Source organism: Typopeltis vanoorti, chromosome 19 (genome assembly GCF_054136105.1).
Source record: "Typopeltis vanoorti isolate ZY-2024b chromosome 19, IOZ_Tvanoo_1.0, whole genome shotgun sequence".
Lineage (NCBI taxonomy): Eukaryota > Metazoa > Arthropoda > Arachnida > Uropygi > Thelyphonidae > Typopeltis > Typopeltis vanoorti.
In genome coordinates this window covers 101,022,214-101,039,440 of record NC_143567.1, presented here as the reverse complement: position 1 = coordinate 101,039,440, position 17,227 = coordinate 101,022,214, and the positions used below count along the sequence as shown (strand labels likewise).

The window sequence follows — 17,227 nt, the reverse complement described above, 5'->3', positions numbered from 1 at the left end:
TTTCCAGCTCCTTACTAAGTCTGTGACAATTAAGCTTTATACTTCAACATAACCCCTTTCTTGACAGAGAATTTTACACGTTTAGCAACCTCACGGAACAAGACTGATGGTCACTCTCCCCGGTTGGAGGTACAGTGTCTACCTTGATTTTGGATGCATCTGCTGGATATTATCGTACCCAGCACTCTCAAACCACTTATCATCTCAATTATATGCTGTTTCAAGTAACTATCCCTTACCATTTGTAAAAATTCAACTTCCATATTGCAATGCATCCTTTTCTCCTTCCAATGTATATTTCCATTGTTAAAATCTTCATAATAATTGTTCGGCCTACAATCATTGTACGAATCTGCCGATGATGGTATCTGCATCTTCATTTGAACCTTCTTCTGGTCTATAGCAGTATACAAAAACTTACTTGGTTCTATTGTCCTTTATGAGGCACCAGATAGTCTAAAATAAATTGCATTTGCCAGATCTTAAATAGCTTTTCTAATTGAAGTTCTTCATCTGTCATTAGCAATATCCCACATTTTCCCTTATTTCCTCTATCCCCCAAATACAATATACTGGTACTTTACATTTTATCCCCGTAGCTATAATATTTTCTGCTGATCAGGCCTCAGCAATTCCTTTAATTTCTAACCAAGTCGAGTTGGCCATTGCCAAGAACTATTTTCTAAGTATTACATAGGTTCACAGCAGCTAAACACATTTTAGAACGTTACTACCAGTCTTAAATTTAGCAGTTAGGATCTCTCATTAATACAGTTATAAACCAGCTGAGCACCGCTAGTCTTTCTATTAAGTAACGTTTTTCTATTTATCTTAAGTAACCTTGCAGATAGTTTGCTTCCTAATGCATCTCTTCTGAACGTCATCATTTTCATTCAATTCCTGCAGCAAATTTCAGTAGCAAGATTCGGAGTTGCATATATCTGAAATTCTTGACTAGAGACATTAACGAAAACTTCTGGGTACAGTACCATCGATGTCCAGATCCCCAAGGAAAAGTTTATTAGGTCTGTGGATAAGTTTGTTTTTGTTTATTTGTTATTCTTTCAGGAACAGTCCTAATTTCTGTAATGGGACAACAATTTGTCTTCTAGCTCTCTTGAGTTTAAGTCTCCTGAACCATTCGTCATATGTTGCACGAGTTAAATTGTGACTGTGCAGAATTACTGTAGCTGTATCTACGGCTATGCGATTTGTGTATTATATCTATACATTGCGCGTATTCTTCGGGCGGTATACCTTTTTTAGTATTTGTATTATTTCCAAGTCTACATGGAGTTCGAAGATTCACAGATCCCAATAACTCTCATACTTCATACTTGTCTTGAACACCTTCGTGGTTGGCATATTCATTACCCACTATGGGAATGCATTCCACTCGTTCACCACCTGCCAAGCAAAAATATTTTCCATTCACATGACCTTTGTATAGTTTCCTGGGATGACCTCTTTTTTGTACCACCCAGTATCCTATGGATTATTTCACCTGTATCTATTTGATAGGCTCCTATGACCAACTTATACTTCTTAATCATATCAATTCCCCCCACCTCCTATCTGCTCAACTCTGAAGACCACACTTCCTCAATCTGTCCTCATGCTCATCATTTTAGTCCTGAGACAGTCATTTAAAAGCCTCAGCACTCTTCTCTAATGTTTTCGTATTACCAGTATAATCAGATTATTATTATTACATGATACCTCCAGGATTTCCATGGACTCATCGAGGGAGGGCACTGTAGAGCTGTAGAGCAATCTGTCTCCATTACCAACTCCATCTAATGAACCGCCTCCACACCAACGTCATCTGTTGCCGACCACCACCAGTATTTTCACAGACAATCACAAACATCCATGCCCACAGCGGGATTCGATCCCGCAACCTTTTGATTGGAGAGCGGATACGCTAACCACTCGGCCAGCCATGCCAGCAATGACCAGATCTTTGCACCTAAATCCTGAGGCCTAATTAGCGAATTTTGTGAAATCAAAAAATCATTTTGTAGATTATTATTATTATTATTATTATTATTATTATTATTATTGTTGTTGTTGTTGTTATTTTTGCTGATGAAAAATCGAGTTTCCAGAAGGGGAGGGATGAGAACTCTACTATCTCCACATGCTTCCTTTACAGTTTGCCAATGCTTAAAAGCAGTAGATTTTAGGCACTTGTAATTATTTCTTCTCTTAATTGGCTACTGCTGACATTAGGTATCCTGTGTATATATCAGCATACATTGGTTCATGTAGCTAAAGCAGACAGAGATACAAAGTGGCGGTTTATCGTTAAGGAAGGTCCGTTACTCCAGTTGTGGTATAGTCATTTAAAATTAAATGATTAAGTCAAATTTGTGTTTATACTGCCAATGCTTGGTGGTCATAGCCATTTTTGAAACAATGGTTACAGTTTAACAGTTGATGAATCAGAAGGACAATGTTTTGTGCTTCATCAACCCTTAGACCGAAATACAGTTTAATGTTTCGCCTACTAGATAAAACTGATATAGATTACTAAAATAATGCAATAAAAATAATACTTTATTTTTATGGTGTTATTCCAACCTGTATGACATACATTGTAGATGGCGTTTGGTAAGCATCATGGCGGTTGCTATAACGCGTGCATTTGGCAAAATATTTTGGCGACGGAGCGAAGGTGAGGTAATTGTTAAGTAGACAGCTTTTAAAATTCAAACTTATTTTTTAAAATTTTAACTGAGAATTAAAATGTTAATTTGTACATTTGTTTCAAAATGTGTATTCACACACACATTATTATTATTATGTGACACCTCCAGAGACTCATCGAGGGAGTTTGTGCGAACCATTTATCCCTTCCAACTACTAACCGCGCTCAAACTTGCTTAACTTTTTGGTTGGACCATTAGTAGCAGAGGCTCTATCAATCGACCAACCTTTACTGCCAAAAAAAATCCAAGGTTTCGCCGAGACCTTATATTCTCTTTCTACATATATTCGATTTCTATTTTATTCTATATATGTATGTAGAAGTGAGTGAATAAATATTTACCGCACTCTTCCTTGGAGTGAAAGCAAGCAAGCTGTGCTGGAAATGTTATGGAGGGGATACAAGACAGTTGGTGGTGATTGGATCCATAAAGTGTATCAAGTGCAGACTGGAAAGGTGATGAGCATGGTAAAGAGAGAAAAGAAGCAGTATGAGAGGAGATCGGCTGGTAAGGCCAAAGTTAACACAAAGGAATTTTTCCACTATATGGCAAGCAAGAGAGAATAATTATGACAGGTTGATGCTGGTGGATAGTCATGGCAGTAGAGTGACCGTTGCAAAGGATATAGTGGAATTATTGAATGAGCACTTTATCAGCATATATCGTACGGGTGTAAATGATGCAATGCAATATATAGAAGGGAGGCAAATATTAGGAGAATTGGAAGTGAAAGAATCAGAAGTGTTGGTTGGGTTAGATGTTAATAAGGCTGTGGGAATGGATGACATATCACCACGTATTCTAAAGGAATGTGCACCACAGTTTGCTGTGCAATTGACCTGGTTATTTAATGAAAGTCTTGCAGTTGGTAGGGTTCCTAAGGAGTGGAAAGAAGGGAGATAGTAACACTCCACAAGCATTTTTAGAGGACAGAAGTTTCGAATTATAGACCAGTCTGTATAATTGCGGATGTGGTGAAGGTGTTGGAGAGATTGGTTAGGAATAGAATATGGGATTGGGTTGACGGACGTACCATTCTTTATGATGCCAGCATGGATTTGTAAAGGGTAGGGCCTTTTTCAGCAATTTACTTGCATTTTATGATAGGGTAATGGGTGTGTTAGATAAGGGAGAATCATATAGAGTGATATTCTTGGACTTTGCAAAAGTATTTGATAGATTACCACATGTTAAGTTGGTGCAAGCTGCAGAGGATGGGAATAGATAGTATATTGATTAGATGGATCGAAGATTGGCTCCCTGAATGATACCTACAAGTTGTGTATGATGGTGCAGTGTCTTAAAAAAGGTGGGTAACCAGTGGGGTGCTCCAGGGTTCTGTTCTAGGGCCCTTGCTGTTTAACTTGTTCGTAAATGATATATTGTGGGCTGATTAGGGATCTTCAGTTGTTTGCTGATGATGCAAAATTGGGAAGAATTATTAGTAGCACTGCTGATGTTAATTCCTTAAGGAAGATTTGAATAGACTTTTGACTTGGACAAAGGAGTAGGATTGTAATTTTAATGTAGATAGGTGCAAAGTGTTGCATTTTGGAGTGCAGAGGTGGGCTGTGTACTGTGTTGACGGTGCCATGCTGCAGAAAGTGGATGGGATTTGGGACTGAAGTTTGGAGGACATATTGCTGGTGTTGCAAAGACTGCATATTGTGGTGCTGCTGTGATAGGAGGTGTTCTAATGTGTGGGGATAAGGAGGTGTTGTAATGCTCTGTGGGATGCTGGTCGGACTACACTTGGACAGTTGTGCTCAGGTCTGGTTGCCTGGTTTTCAGCGTGATGTGGAGAAGACGTTGGAGAGGGTCCGGAGGCAGGTAACTGGGACGGTGTTGGGACTTTGAACTGCTAGCTATGGAGAGAGGTTGAAAAAATATGGATTGCAGAGTTTGGTTCATAGGAGGATGCGAGGTGATATGATAGAGATATTTAAGTTAAGAGGATTTTATTGGATTAATCCAGATGAGATTGTAAAAAGAGTTGAAGGCGAGAGGGGAAAAACCAGATTTATCCCAGGAGGTTATGTAAGTGTGGTGAGGGAGGGGGAGGAATAGGTTTTTTACATGGAGAATTGTCAGTGAATGGAATGCATTTCCAGAATGTGCTGTTAATGCAAGGAGTGTTAAGGATTTCAAGATTCGGTATGATAAATATATTTTCAGTTGAATGACCCTCCCATGATGAGTCTGCCAACTCCATGGAGGATATAATAATAATACTATTTCTATTCTATTCTATTTATTCTGTCCATGTGTGTGTGTATACATATATTCTGTTTCTATTCTGTTCTGTGTGTGTGTGTGTGTGTGTGTGTGTGTGTGTGTGTGTGTGTGTGTGTGTGTGTATATATATATATATATATATATGAAGTAAAAAATCACGTCCATATCCTCTTGATATTCCATATCCAAAAAATTAGGTGCTTTTCTGCCTAAGACATTATTCATAGGCAACTCCTGACATTGTTAATCACTGATCCACTATGCATTATACTATGCTTGAATTCATTTGACATCAGGAGCCTGGAAAAATTACTTATTGGGATGAGACCTAATCATCAGGCAGAGAGTCAGGGAAACTAGATCATCAAGGGAGAAATGGAAAAAATGTATGGGAAAGTCCAGCTATGGTATTCAGATGGGATAATGATATGAATGGTTTCAAACGTGGTTATGCATCTGGCAAAGGGGTGGAAATATACACTTTGGGTTTGGACCTTTTGAGTATGTCTGGGTAGGGAAAAGTTCTACAAGGCCAAATAGATTACATATCTAATATGCAATAACCACTAATAAGAATATGCTAGGTTTTAATTTATGTTTATATTCAAATGCCAGAAGCATCAGAAACAAAGGGATTGAATTCATTGTTTTATTAAATATGATGTAGGCTAAGATTGTTGGCATTAGTGAAACCTGGCTATCAGAATCAAATATAATAACTGGGATATACTATTTTTAGGAATGACAGAAGAGATAGGAGTGGAGGGGGACTACTACTAATGATATCAGATGACTTTCAGAAGTCCAGTTATGGTAGGAATGCAAGAAAAGAATGGCAATAATGTCCTATGCAGTAGTGAGTTTGAGGCTACCTGGTGAGAAGTGGAGGCTAACAGAATGAAATATGATGGAGTGTTGCTATAGGCCATGACAAAGAAATGCATAGCCAATTTAGCCTTATGAGTACTAAATGAGTGATTATTATGGGTGACTTTAATTACCCAAACATTGATTGGGTAGATCAGAAATCTCATGATAAGAATGAAGAGGAATTTATTGAATTGTTGTGAGACAACTTTCTCAAGCATCATGTAAAAGAACGAAATCGAGGTCAAAGAGTTTTCAATTTGTTTATAGTATCTCTGTTAAGAATGACTATTTTACCACCAGCGATCATGACAGATGACAGTGATCATGCTGTGCTTTCTTGGTAAGTATTTAATTATATTGATTTTCCAATTAGGACAGGTTACATGCTGAACTAGGAAGCTGGAAATTATGATCATCTCAGGAGAATAAAATCTCTCGTAACCGACAATACCAAAACAACGGCACTTTCAAAGGAGGTCTAAATTTAAACCCAAAATTTAAGCCTATGAGATAAGAAAAATATGCAATGGGCTTGCATTCTGGCAAGATTTGCCAAACAATTAGCAGAGCTAATCTCGTGGTATGGTTACTTAAACAGAATGGGCGAGGAAAGATTAGCTAAACAAGTGTTCTCTGCCAGGTTGGCAGGAAAAACGACCAAGAGGAAGACCAAGATATAGGGTTATTGATACAGTACAATGTGCCTTAGACGATAGAAATATAAGATCTGATAATGATAATATTGGAATCTTGACAAGTAATAGACTGATTTGGAGGAAAATTGTAGATAGGAAGTTAGTAATGATGTAAATTTTTCATGTAGCACTATCATATCCTGTACACCCCTTGAGGGTACATAATTCCTGATGTGTACTCTCAAGGGGTACATGTCAGGAATTATGAGATGATGATGAATCTCCCTTGAGACTAATACATTTATTCCAGCGATGCTCCAGCACCATTATCCCATCCCTGTAGTGGTTCTCAGTAAGATCTGCAAAGTACTCCTGTACAGCTGCAATCACCTCTTGATTCGAAGAAAAACACTGACCAGCGAGGAAGAGTTTTAGAGTTTTGGGAAGAGATAGAATTCAGAGGGAGCCAAATCTGGTGAATAGGGTGGATGTTCCAACAATTCATGGTGCAGATCCCTTAATTTTCCCATTGTCAAAATACTTTTGTGGGCAGGTGCATTGTCCTGATGAAAGATGATTGTTTTCTTTTGCAAATTTGGTCTTTTCTCACAAATTTTTTTGTCTATTCTTGCTGAAAAATCGGAATAATATTCCCGGTTATTGTTTTACACTTTTCAAGATATGCCATGACCTTTCCTGCTGATGGAACAGACTTTGTCTTCTTTGGTGCTGAAGAACCGGCTTCTGTCCACTGTTTTGACTGCTGTTTGGATTCTGGTGTGTAATGATGAATCCAAGTCTCATCCATAGTAATAAATCCATGTACAAAATCAGTTTTATTCTTGTTAAAATGCTCTAAGCACTGTTCAGAGATTTTCATGCGAGTGTGTTTTTGATTTCTGATTTTTGTATTTGATTTCTTCTGTGAGCATGGCACACATCTTGTGTGTGCCATGCTCACATGTGTCAAAGCGCAAAATATATCCTACACATTCTTTTGAAATGCCTGTAGTCTCGGCAATTTCATGCACTTTGACTTGCCAGTCATTCAATACCATATCGTGCACTTGATCAATGAGTTCTGGTGTTGTTACACTTTTTGGACATCCTTCATCTTCAAGGCTGGTATGGCCATGTTTAAACTCAGCAAGAGTACCCACAAACTTTTATGAACTTCGAATGAATTTCTTTTGGCATTAAACCTTCTTTTACAAAGAATTTTATAACCACACAATACTCAATTTTATCCATTTCAAGGGATACAGACAACACTTTCGCTTCAGACAACTGTATGAAACAAACTACTTGATAGAATGACTTGCAATATGACAGATGTACCAACTTAGAAAAATAAATCTTGCCGATATTGTTGCCATCTATGGTCGAGGCTGAGAACTTTTCAGACCACCCTTGTAAATTAAAGATGCCAAGAAATTATGTTCAATATCATACATCTTCTTGATCTCACTGGCAGATGTAACACACAACTGAGTCAGGCAATGCATTCCATTTATTCACCACTCTCCAAGTTAAAAATCTAGTTCTCATGCTCTTGCTTGTTAATCACACTCTTAATTTACAGGGATGAACTCTTTTCCTTCCACTACTATTTTCCACTGCTGAAATATTTACCCTGCATCAGTCTTATAAAAGCCTTTTAGTAACTTAAATGTTTCAATCATATCCCCTCTTCTTCACCTCTCAACCAACTTCTGCAACCCAGAAACTTTCAGTCTATCAATGTAGAGCATCACCAACTTGGTTACTTGCATCTAAATCTTTTCTACCACTTCCTCATCTCCAAAGAATCCGGATGACCAAACCTGAACACAGTAATCCAGATGTGGATGTATCGATGCCTTATAAAGAGAAATAATGACTTCTTTATCTCTGCTTGTTAGTGTGTTCCTCAATAGCCAAGTAATCCTATGCGCTGTCTTGGACACCTTAGCAACATGCCGTCTGAACTTCAACTCTTTATCTGCCAACATCTGAAGTCCCTAGCCTCATTAATCTTTTGGAGTACACTCCCATCAATATGTTACACAGCTTGCAATGTTTTAATCCCAAAATTGTCCTACTATTTTCCTGTTAATTATATTTGCTAATGTCAAATATGATTTGTAAGTAATCCGTTAAAAGATAAGACTGAAATATTAGGCAGTGTGAAACTTTTTTTTATTGCATTTTAAAAATGACACAATTCATGATCAAATTTCTCACCTTCATTTATTCTTTTACGTAGAGAAAAACATTGGAATATATGCATCTCTTACATGTATTTCATTCCCTTTGCTATAATTCACTACAAAAAAAAAAAAAAAAAATATATATATATATATATATATCATCATCATCATATTCCTGCCATGTACCCTCAAGGGGTGTACAGGATATGATAGCATGAAAAATTTACATCATTACTAACTTCCTATCTACAATTTTCCTCCAAATCAGTCTGTTACTTGTCAAGACTCCAACATTATCAGATCTTATATTTCTATCGTGTAAGGCACTTTGTACCGTATCAATCCACCTATATCTTGGTCTTTCTCTGGGTCATTTTCCTGCCAACCTGGCAGAGAACCTTGTTTTGCTAATCTTTCCTTGCCCATTCTGTTTAAGTGACCATCCACCTGAGATTAGCTCTGCTAACGCATTCCTGGATGCTGACGACATCAAGTTCTTTCCTAATATCCTCGTTTTTAATATATTGCCATTGATGCCATCTGTTCACGCCTGTAATCTTTCTCAGGACTCTCATATCTGCAGTCTCTAGTCTTTGGTCAATTGTTTTACTTCTGACCCAGTTCTCAGATCCATAAGTTAAAACTGGTTTGAACACTGTCTTGTATACAGCTAATTTAGTGTTCTGACTAATTTCTCTCTTATTCCATATGAATTTATTCATTTGGCTTCCTACCATACCAGCTTTGTTGATTCTGTTGTATATTTCCATATTTAATTTACCATCTTCACTAAAAATCGTGTCTAAGTAGCTGAAATATTTTACTTGTTCCACAGGTTCTCCATTCACAACATATTTGACATTTTCAATGATTCTGTCTATTTTCATTATCTTTGTATTTTTATTGCTGCCCTTCATACCATATCTATTACAACAGTTATTCAATTTAGTCAGTGAATTTTGTAGCGGATTTATTTAGAAGTATAACATCGTCGGCATAAAGCAAAGAGCACACATTAACATCTCCAATTCTGATATCATATTTAATACCACTTTCCTTCATAATGTGATCCATATGGATAATGAATCACAGAGGGGATAATGTACATCCTTAACTCACACCAGATTTAACATTAAACCATCTTCCTGTACTTCCTTCAATTCTAACTGCTGACTTACAACTGAAATAAAAACTAAGTATTACTTGATATAATGCCCCATTGACACCATATAACTGTAGCGTATTGAATAGCTTCTCTCTTGGCACCTTGTCATATGCCTTTTCCAAATCGACAAAACTTAAATACAGATCTTTGTTATATTCCCATGATTTCTCCACTATTTGTCGTAAAGTGAAGATCTGATCCTGACAGCCTCTGTTTGACCCGAATCCAGCTTGTTCTTTACCAAGCTTTTCTTCCACAATTCTTCTCAACCTTTTCTCAAGTATACTTGCATATATCTTACCAGGAACACTCAGTAAGGAAATACCTCTGTAATTCTTACATTGTTTTATTTCCCTTTTTATATATGGGTACTATGAGAGCTCTACTCCAATCATCAGGAATTCATCCCTCTGTCCAGGCCTTCTGAACTATGCAGTGCAGCCACTGCAAGACTTTTATACCACCATACTTCAGCATTTCTGGTCGAATATCATCTACTCCTGCTGCCTTTCCACATTTCATGCCTTTGATGGCTTTTTCTACTTCAAGTATGGATATGTATTCCTGACTGCATGCCTGGTCAGTGTTTATATATATATATATATAGAGAGAGAGAGAGAGAGAGTCTAAAATGAACCAAAGAACATTATAAAACGTTATGTCCAAGTTGAATTAAGGAAACCGATACACTAGCATTTCTATGGATACCACATGAATGATATAAACTGGAGAATATGGAGTTGGAATATAAACTGTTGACTTGGATCATTGGATGCAATTGATAGATATCAAAGGGTGATACACGGTTGGTGTGAATCCACATTTCAGGTGACCAGTGGTGACCTCATGATTCAGTCCTTCGGCCATTGTTGTTCAATCTATACATTAATGACATTAGGAATTGTATAACATGAGATGTACAATTGTTTGCTGATGATCCAAAGATGGGTAGGGCAGTCTAGGATGCATATATATATCGAGCACTTACAAAATCATTTGAATAGGTGGGAAGCTTGGGCAAACGAAACTGGCTCTCAGTTTAACATTCTCATCTTCCTTTTAACCTCTTTTTACCTTGTGGTGTTGAGGTTTATTAATCATTGGACCTCAAACCATTCACAGGATAAGGTGGTCAGCTCTACACCCCGGTGTATCCTATGTCCTGTAGTGTTGAGTTCTCAAGTTTAACATTAGTTAGTGTAAGGTTATGCACTTTGGCATGATGAATTTTTCTGGGAATATTAGCAGGGTTATACTACAAGAAACTGATGAGGATATGGATCTTGGTATATTTGTGGATAGGAATTTGAAGCTCTATGGCCGTAGAGCTTCAAATTCCTTCAAATCTGGTTATAGCAAAAGCTGAAACTTGTATTATAATTGTGATGTTGAAACAAATTTTAACATGTGAGGATAAGGAGGTCATCTTGCCTCTTTATAAGGCCTTGATAAGACTGCATATTTTCGTGTGCTTTGGTCTCCTGGATTTCAAGGGGATAATGATGCTGCGGAAAGGATGCAAATAAGTGTTACAAAGATTATATCTTGATTATGGGATTTAGATTATGAGAACAGATTGCAAGTATGTGGATTACAGACTCTGGTTAACAGGAAAAAGTGGGGTTGATATGATAGAGGTTTGTAAAACTTCTGAATGGGTGCTTTAGGTATTGTCTGATGAAATTTTTTGTTATTTTTTTACAGTGGGTAGAGAACATGTGGGCATCCATGGACATTAAGTTTGTTCACAGTCAGAAAGAGGTAAGAACTAGGTTTTTTTCTCACAGAGCCATGAGTGAGTGAAATAGTTTGCCTTTAGGAGTAGTGAATGCATCTAGTGTGAATGAATTTAAGGGAAAGTATGACAGTTGGTTTGTATGATTTATAGTCTCTCTCAATGAGTCCTTGACTCCCTGGAGGTCTGAGATAATAATGATAATTATTAGTATTATTATACGGGCACCTCCATGGAGTCTGAAGACTCATCATGTTAGATCCCAAACTATCCACCTAATATCTATCATACCTTACCATAAATTCATTGACAGACAAAGCACTTGCAACTGAATCAGGCAATACACCACTCTCCATCCAAAGAATTTAGTCCTCACACTCTTGTTAATCACACTGTTACTTAATTTCCAGGGATGGCCTCATGTTCTTCCACCACTAACCAACTGCTGGAATATTTCCCCCACATCAATCCTATAAAACCCTTTAAGTAATTTAAATGATACTATCATATTTCTTTGGAACAACTTCATATCTATTTTTCAAATCATATTGTCTCCAAGTAGAAAGTATTTTACCTTGGGTATAATAAATGTTAAAGATACCAAGCTATTTTAAACCTGGTTTTATTCCATTTCCCAAGTAAGCAAACAGACAAATAAGTCAAGTTTGCGCCTGCACATAATGCAAGTCTAGCTGACCCTGCAGGTAGTGCAAGACCAAGGTAACTCATGGTAAAAGTAGAATAAGCTCTGATCACTAATCTTAATATTTACTCATAATGCAAAGCACATCTCCTGGAGGAGATGTATGATGCTTTGTATTAAAGGCAAGGGGCCACTACCCAGACCAGTTTCGATCTTTATTGAGGTCTCATCAGTGGAAGCCAGGCTAGAAATATCAAGATTTTAGTAATACAGAGCTTATAAGTATTTTACCAGAACATGTTACCATAAGGTGTTTTAATCTTATTAAATAAAAATCTTAGGAGGAGATATAAATGTAGAAAGTATTTTACCTTGGGTATAATAAATGTTAAAGATACCAAGCTATTTTAAACCTGGTTTTACTCCATTTCGTAAGTAAGCAAACAGACAAATAAGTCAAGTTTGCACCTGCACGTAATGCAAGTCTAGCTGACCCTGCAGGTAGTGCAAGACCAAGGTAACTCATGGTAAAAGTAGAATAAATGAAATAGAAAAAAATGTTTGCTTACCTGGGAAATGGAGTAAAACCAGGTTTAGAATAGCTTGGTATCTTTAACATATTGTCTCCAAGTTTACGAGGCCTAATGCTAAAAGTTTCCTCTAATTTCTTTTTTTGATCTTTCACCCATCCATAGTATCTGTGTAATATAGGCATGTTGGATCAAATTGTACCTGTAATTTAGGCTATTTTTTTTTTTTAAATTAAACGTGAAGGTGAATTGAAAGAAATTTAATACAGTAAAACCCCGTTTTTAAGTTTCTGCAATTTACGTTTCCTGCCATTTACGTTCATTTTCCGTTGGTCCTGTCTTAAGGCCTATTCTTACGATATATTGTTTTTCTGCCATTAACAACTTGATGTGGACATTATTTCCCGTGATTTGCGTTTTTTACTCGGGTGGCAATACTGATTTTCGAATCAATTTCTGTGGAAATCTGCGCATTTCTGTTCCCAGATTGCATTGCTTTCGGCTGTTGTTTTGTTTCCACCATCTCGGTTGTTTGCAGCAGTAATGTAGTGATGAGCGATACCATGATTTTTCAATCACAGTACAAATTGATATTGCAGAATTTCTGCTACGTAATTTAGCTTGTGAAAGTTGCTTTCAAGTTGCGGTGGTGGATTATCCATGTTAGTAACATGAAGAAAAAAGACAGAAAATGTATTTCTGTAGAAGAAAAGATGGCAATTCTGCGACTTGTAGATTGACATGCTGGAACACGTGTGCATTTAGCAAAAGATCTTGAACTCTCCATGTCCACTTTGAACATGATAGTAAAAAACAGGTCAAGTATTGAACTCAATGCAAAGCAATCTGGTGCTATGTCAAAAAAAAAAAAAAAATGAAAAGCAAAAATAATCAACAATTAAAGATTTTTGGAAATAGATAAATATAAGAAATTGTAAATTCATTTATTTTCAATTATTAAATTTTGTAATCTAGTATGATGACTTACTGCTAGTATGACATACTAGCAGTAAGTCATCTTTTAGCCATTTTTTAATGTTTTTTTTTATATTTCCTGCTATTTACACTTTTTTTCCATCAGTCCCCTAAAAAGTGTAAAAAAGGGGTTTTACTGTAAATGGAAATAGTCACTAAAGCTTACTTCATAGTGAGCTATGATGAGTGTTTATTTTCATATAAATATTTCATAGATAATTAGTGTTGTCAGAGTATCACTGACATTTTGTTATTGGCAGTTATGTAAACTTACCCTGTGATATGTCAAGTATAAGTTAACGAAATGTAATTCATATATATTATTCCTTCGTATTTATGTAAGTTCGTTTTTTTAAAAGAATTTTAATATGAAAGTTATTTAGAATTATTATTTTTTGTTGTTTTTAGCATTTTTTCCTTGTGCAGCTTGTTCTAATGTGTCATCTCAGATTGCAGAAGAGAGTAGTAAGCATTTTGAAAATGAATCCCAGCAGCCTTCAAAACATGAAACAGAACGGCCAAATCGATTTACTTCTTTGGCAGAATACAGGTAACATATTTTTTAAAAATAATTTGAAAGGATCATTTCGGAATTTCAGATCTATATAGAAACTTCTTAAGCTGTTTTACTAACTGAAAACAATAGTACCTAACAAAAGATGACCAATGAAGGCACCTATGGCAGTCATTAACCACCTATTTTAAAGCCCCCCCCGCTAGTGGAGAAAATACTAGTTTTCTCTGAAATCCACATAATTTTCATCAAAACATATTTTCCAATAATTGAAACTGTAGCCTAACAAAACCACTTATAAAGGTACACAACTCATTTTTTTAAAGCTAATGTTCATCTACTATGAGAAAAATTAGCTTCTGTGGAATTACCTATCTGCTGAAATTTACATAAAAAATGAAGTAATTTAAATTGTGACCTAATGAGAGTTTATTTTATTTTATTTTTTTCTTTCCAAGTACTTCAGAGGCTGCTTTATGAATTAGCTTTATTAAAGCTTTCCATTCTTCTTCTATGTCATAACTGATTTGAGCTTCTTTTAGGTAATCTGTTAATCATGATTGATATAGCATTCTAATGCTTTCTTCTTGTAATAGATATACTTTGTATGCTTATTCTATATGGGGTGCTTAAGGGTCAAAGCTGTATAACTGAGAGGACACCTCCACATAGCCTTTAAAGAAACGTGGAGAACCGACCAGGGCTTCTGACCTAATGTCCAATCCTCACTTTCTTGTGGTGCACCCTGTTAGGTATCTACCTGGATACTGAATGAACGAGAATGGGCTGGAAAAAATTTGGGATTTAGATGTTTGGGATTTAATGTATCGATTTACATCCGGCAGGATGTAAATCGATACATTAAATCAACAGAGTTATAAGGGTCTGGGACTTAACCATAATAAGTATACTGTCATTTTAATTTTTAAACCGTATTATAAAACTGTACTCTGTGTTACTTCCACTATAAAACAGGAGAATAATTATCCAAATCTTCCTCCACAATCACATCTTCATTACTTTCCCTGTGTGAACGATCAGGCTGTAACCTTTTTTTTTTTTTTTTGATGAAAATGTCGAATGTGCTTTGCTTATTTTTCAACTGTTTGCATGACAGTTGATTAAGGCATCCTCAAACAATTTTTGAGTCATCCATGATTTCTTATTGCTCCGATAATGAACTATGAGTATGCTTCCTAATGTTTTTGAAGATTCGTGGATTCTCACTGTGTCATATCATAAATGGTTTCAGTTTATATCCATCCACATTACCCGTAAAGGAATCGTAACACGGGCATTAGGAGCTTTGAAACTAGGTATAAATTTTAGATTTTTTGTGGATGAATGTATGCTCGGGCAATTTTTTTCCAAAAGAAGGACATCTCATCCATATTAAATATTTGCTGTGGCAAATAATTTTCCTCCGTAATAATTTTATCCAATTTTTCCACAAACTCCTTGGCAGCCTTCTCAGCACTTTCAGATTCTCATATTATGCAGTGCAAAACGCTGCTTGAATCTCATGAACTAATCGGAAGAAGCGCTGAATTCGTAGTCGTAATCAGGTTTTGCTTTCTCCTTCATCATGTTGAAGAGACTTAGTGGTTATGGTCATAGAGCTAAGTGGTATGTGCTTTTGGTTCAGTCCTCTATCCATGATGCAAGTAGCTTTTCCATATCATCGATAGGACCTTGTCATTGCTTCGTGACTATCGTTGATTTAATGGAAGCAGATCCTTTCACACCTTTACGATTTTATCCTTATTTTTCAAAATGGTCATCACCATAGAATGAAACCATCCAATGTCATGTTCGATCACATTGAAAGGCTTACCAGCTTCATGTTGCTTTATAACTTGCAACTTCGTTTCAAGATCAATTGCTCACCTTTTTTTTCTGTGATTCTTCACTAGGTTTTTTGATTGTACTTGTTGCACAAAACATTGCGAAATATTAGCGACAAAAACACAAATAACCCATTTTTCAAACACAAAATCAACAGAGGAACTGTTGAACACATGTGCCAACTGCTGAGGGAGGTTGCCACTGAAAGCGCTGTTGCCACCGTACATGCTTTACCTTACGCTCGCTTGCATCTTGTTCGAAAGTATAGCCGAAAATGTTATTTGTTCCCTTATGGGATCACAGACATATCTTCGAGAGGATGTAACTCGAACGGAAGTAAGTCGAGGGATGATACAATATTCTGGTGATGATTGTTGTCATATATCTGTTATGTATATATAACAGATATATACGATACTTTTTGTCTCTGCCAACCTGACTAGAAGAGTTATAAGAGTGGAGACTATTCAGAATTTTGAAGTTTAGTCCCTGGGGGGGGGGTGACCTTATTATATGAGTATTTACTCTCACAGAAAACAATCCTTTGGTTACAAAAATTTGAAGAGATCAGACTGTTGTCAGAATTTAGAGAGGGATGGGGACAAAGTAAATAAATCCAAAAGAATGAAATTTGAAGCCAGAAGATCATAAATTTAGAGGTAGAATTCCAAGTTTGGTATTCTCTCATGAAATGTCAGATTGCATTAATGTACAACTACTACGTTTGTGGTAAAGAATTGTGTAGAATATATTTTTATCATTTAAGATGGGCAGTTTTTGTTGTAGATGCAAATGGAGGATTAGTTGGGTATATGAAGTTAGGTTAGGATGTATGTCATATTTAGGCAATGAATGTTGCCTAAGATGACAAACATCTGTACATCAATCTTTATTACCTTAATATAAATATTTAGGCAGTGACTGTTGATTGATATGAAAGTTTTTGAGGAAAGTTTTATTTGATCTGCAATGTTGCTGTAATTGCTTATTTTTCATGGTGTTGAAAGAGAAGAGTTAAGAGAGTAGAGCATGCGCAATGTTGGGTGATCAACTGACACACAGACATACCTCTCACCTGCAAAGAGCCTAGTGTTGTAGTCATCACATGTCCTTCATAGCCCCCCCCCCCTCCATATTACTGGGCTCAAACCTTTTCTATTTAGTTTGCTGAGTAATATGC

The 17,227-nt window shown here is 36.4% G+C and overlaps 1 protein-coding gene across 1 annotated transcript in view; it reads left to right on the top strand.

The window, feature by feature from the left end:
* The first annotated feature begins 2,619 nt into the window (after positions 1-2,619).
* mRpL19 (mitochondrial ribosomal protein L19) overlaps positions 2,620-17,227 on the top strand; it is a 52,838-nt gene continuing 38,230 nt past the window's right edge. Inside the window, exons 1-2 of the mRNA XM_090409051.1 lie at positions 2,620-2,677; positions 14,097-14,238. Of these exons, the coding sequence (XP_090265177.1) occupies positions 2,623-2,677; positions 14,097-14,238 (197 nt within the window). The 5' untranslated portion in view covers positions 2,620-2,622. The remainder of the gene's footprint in view (positions 2,678-14,096; positions 14,239-17,227) is intronic.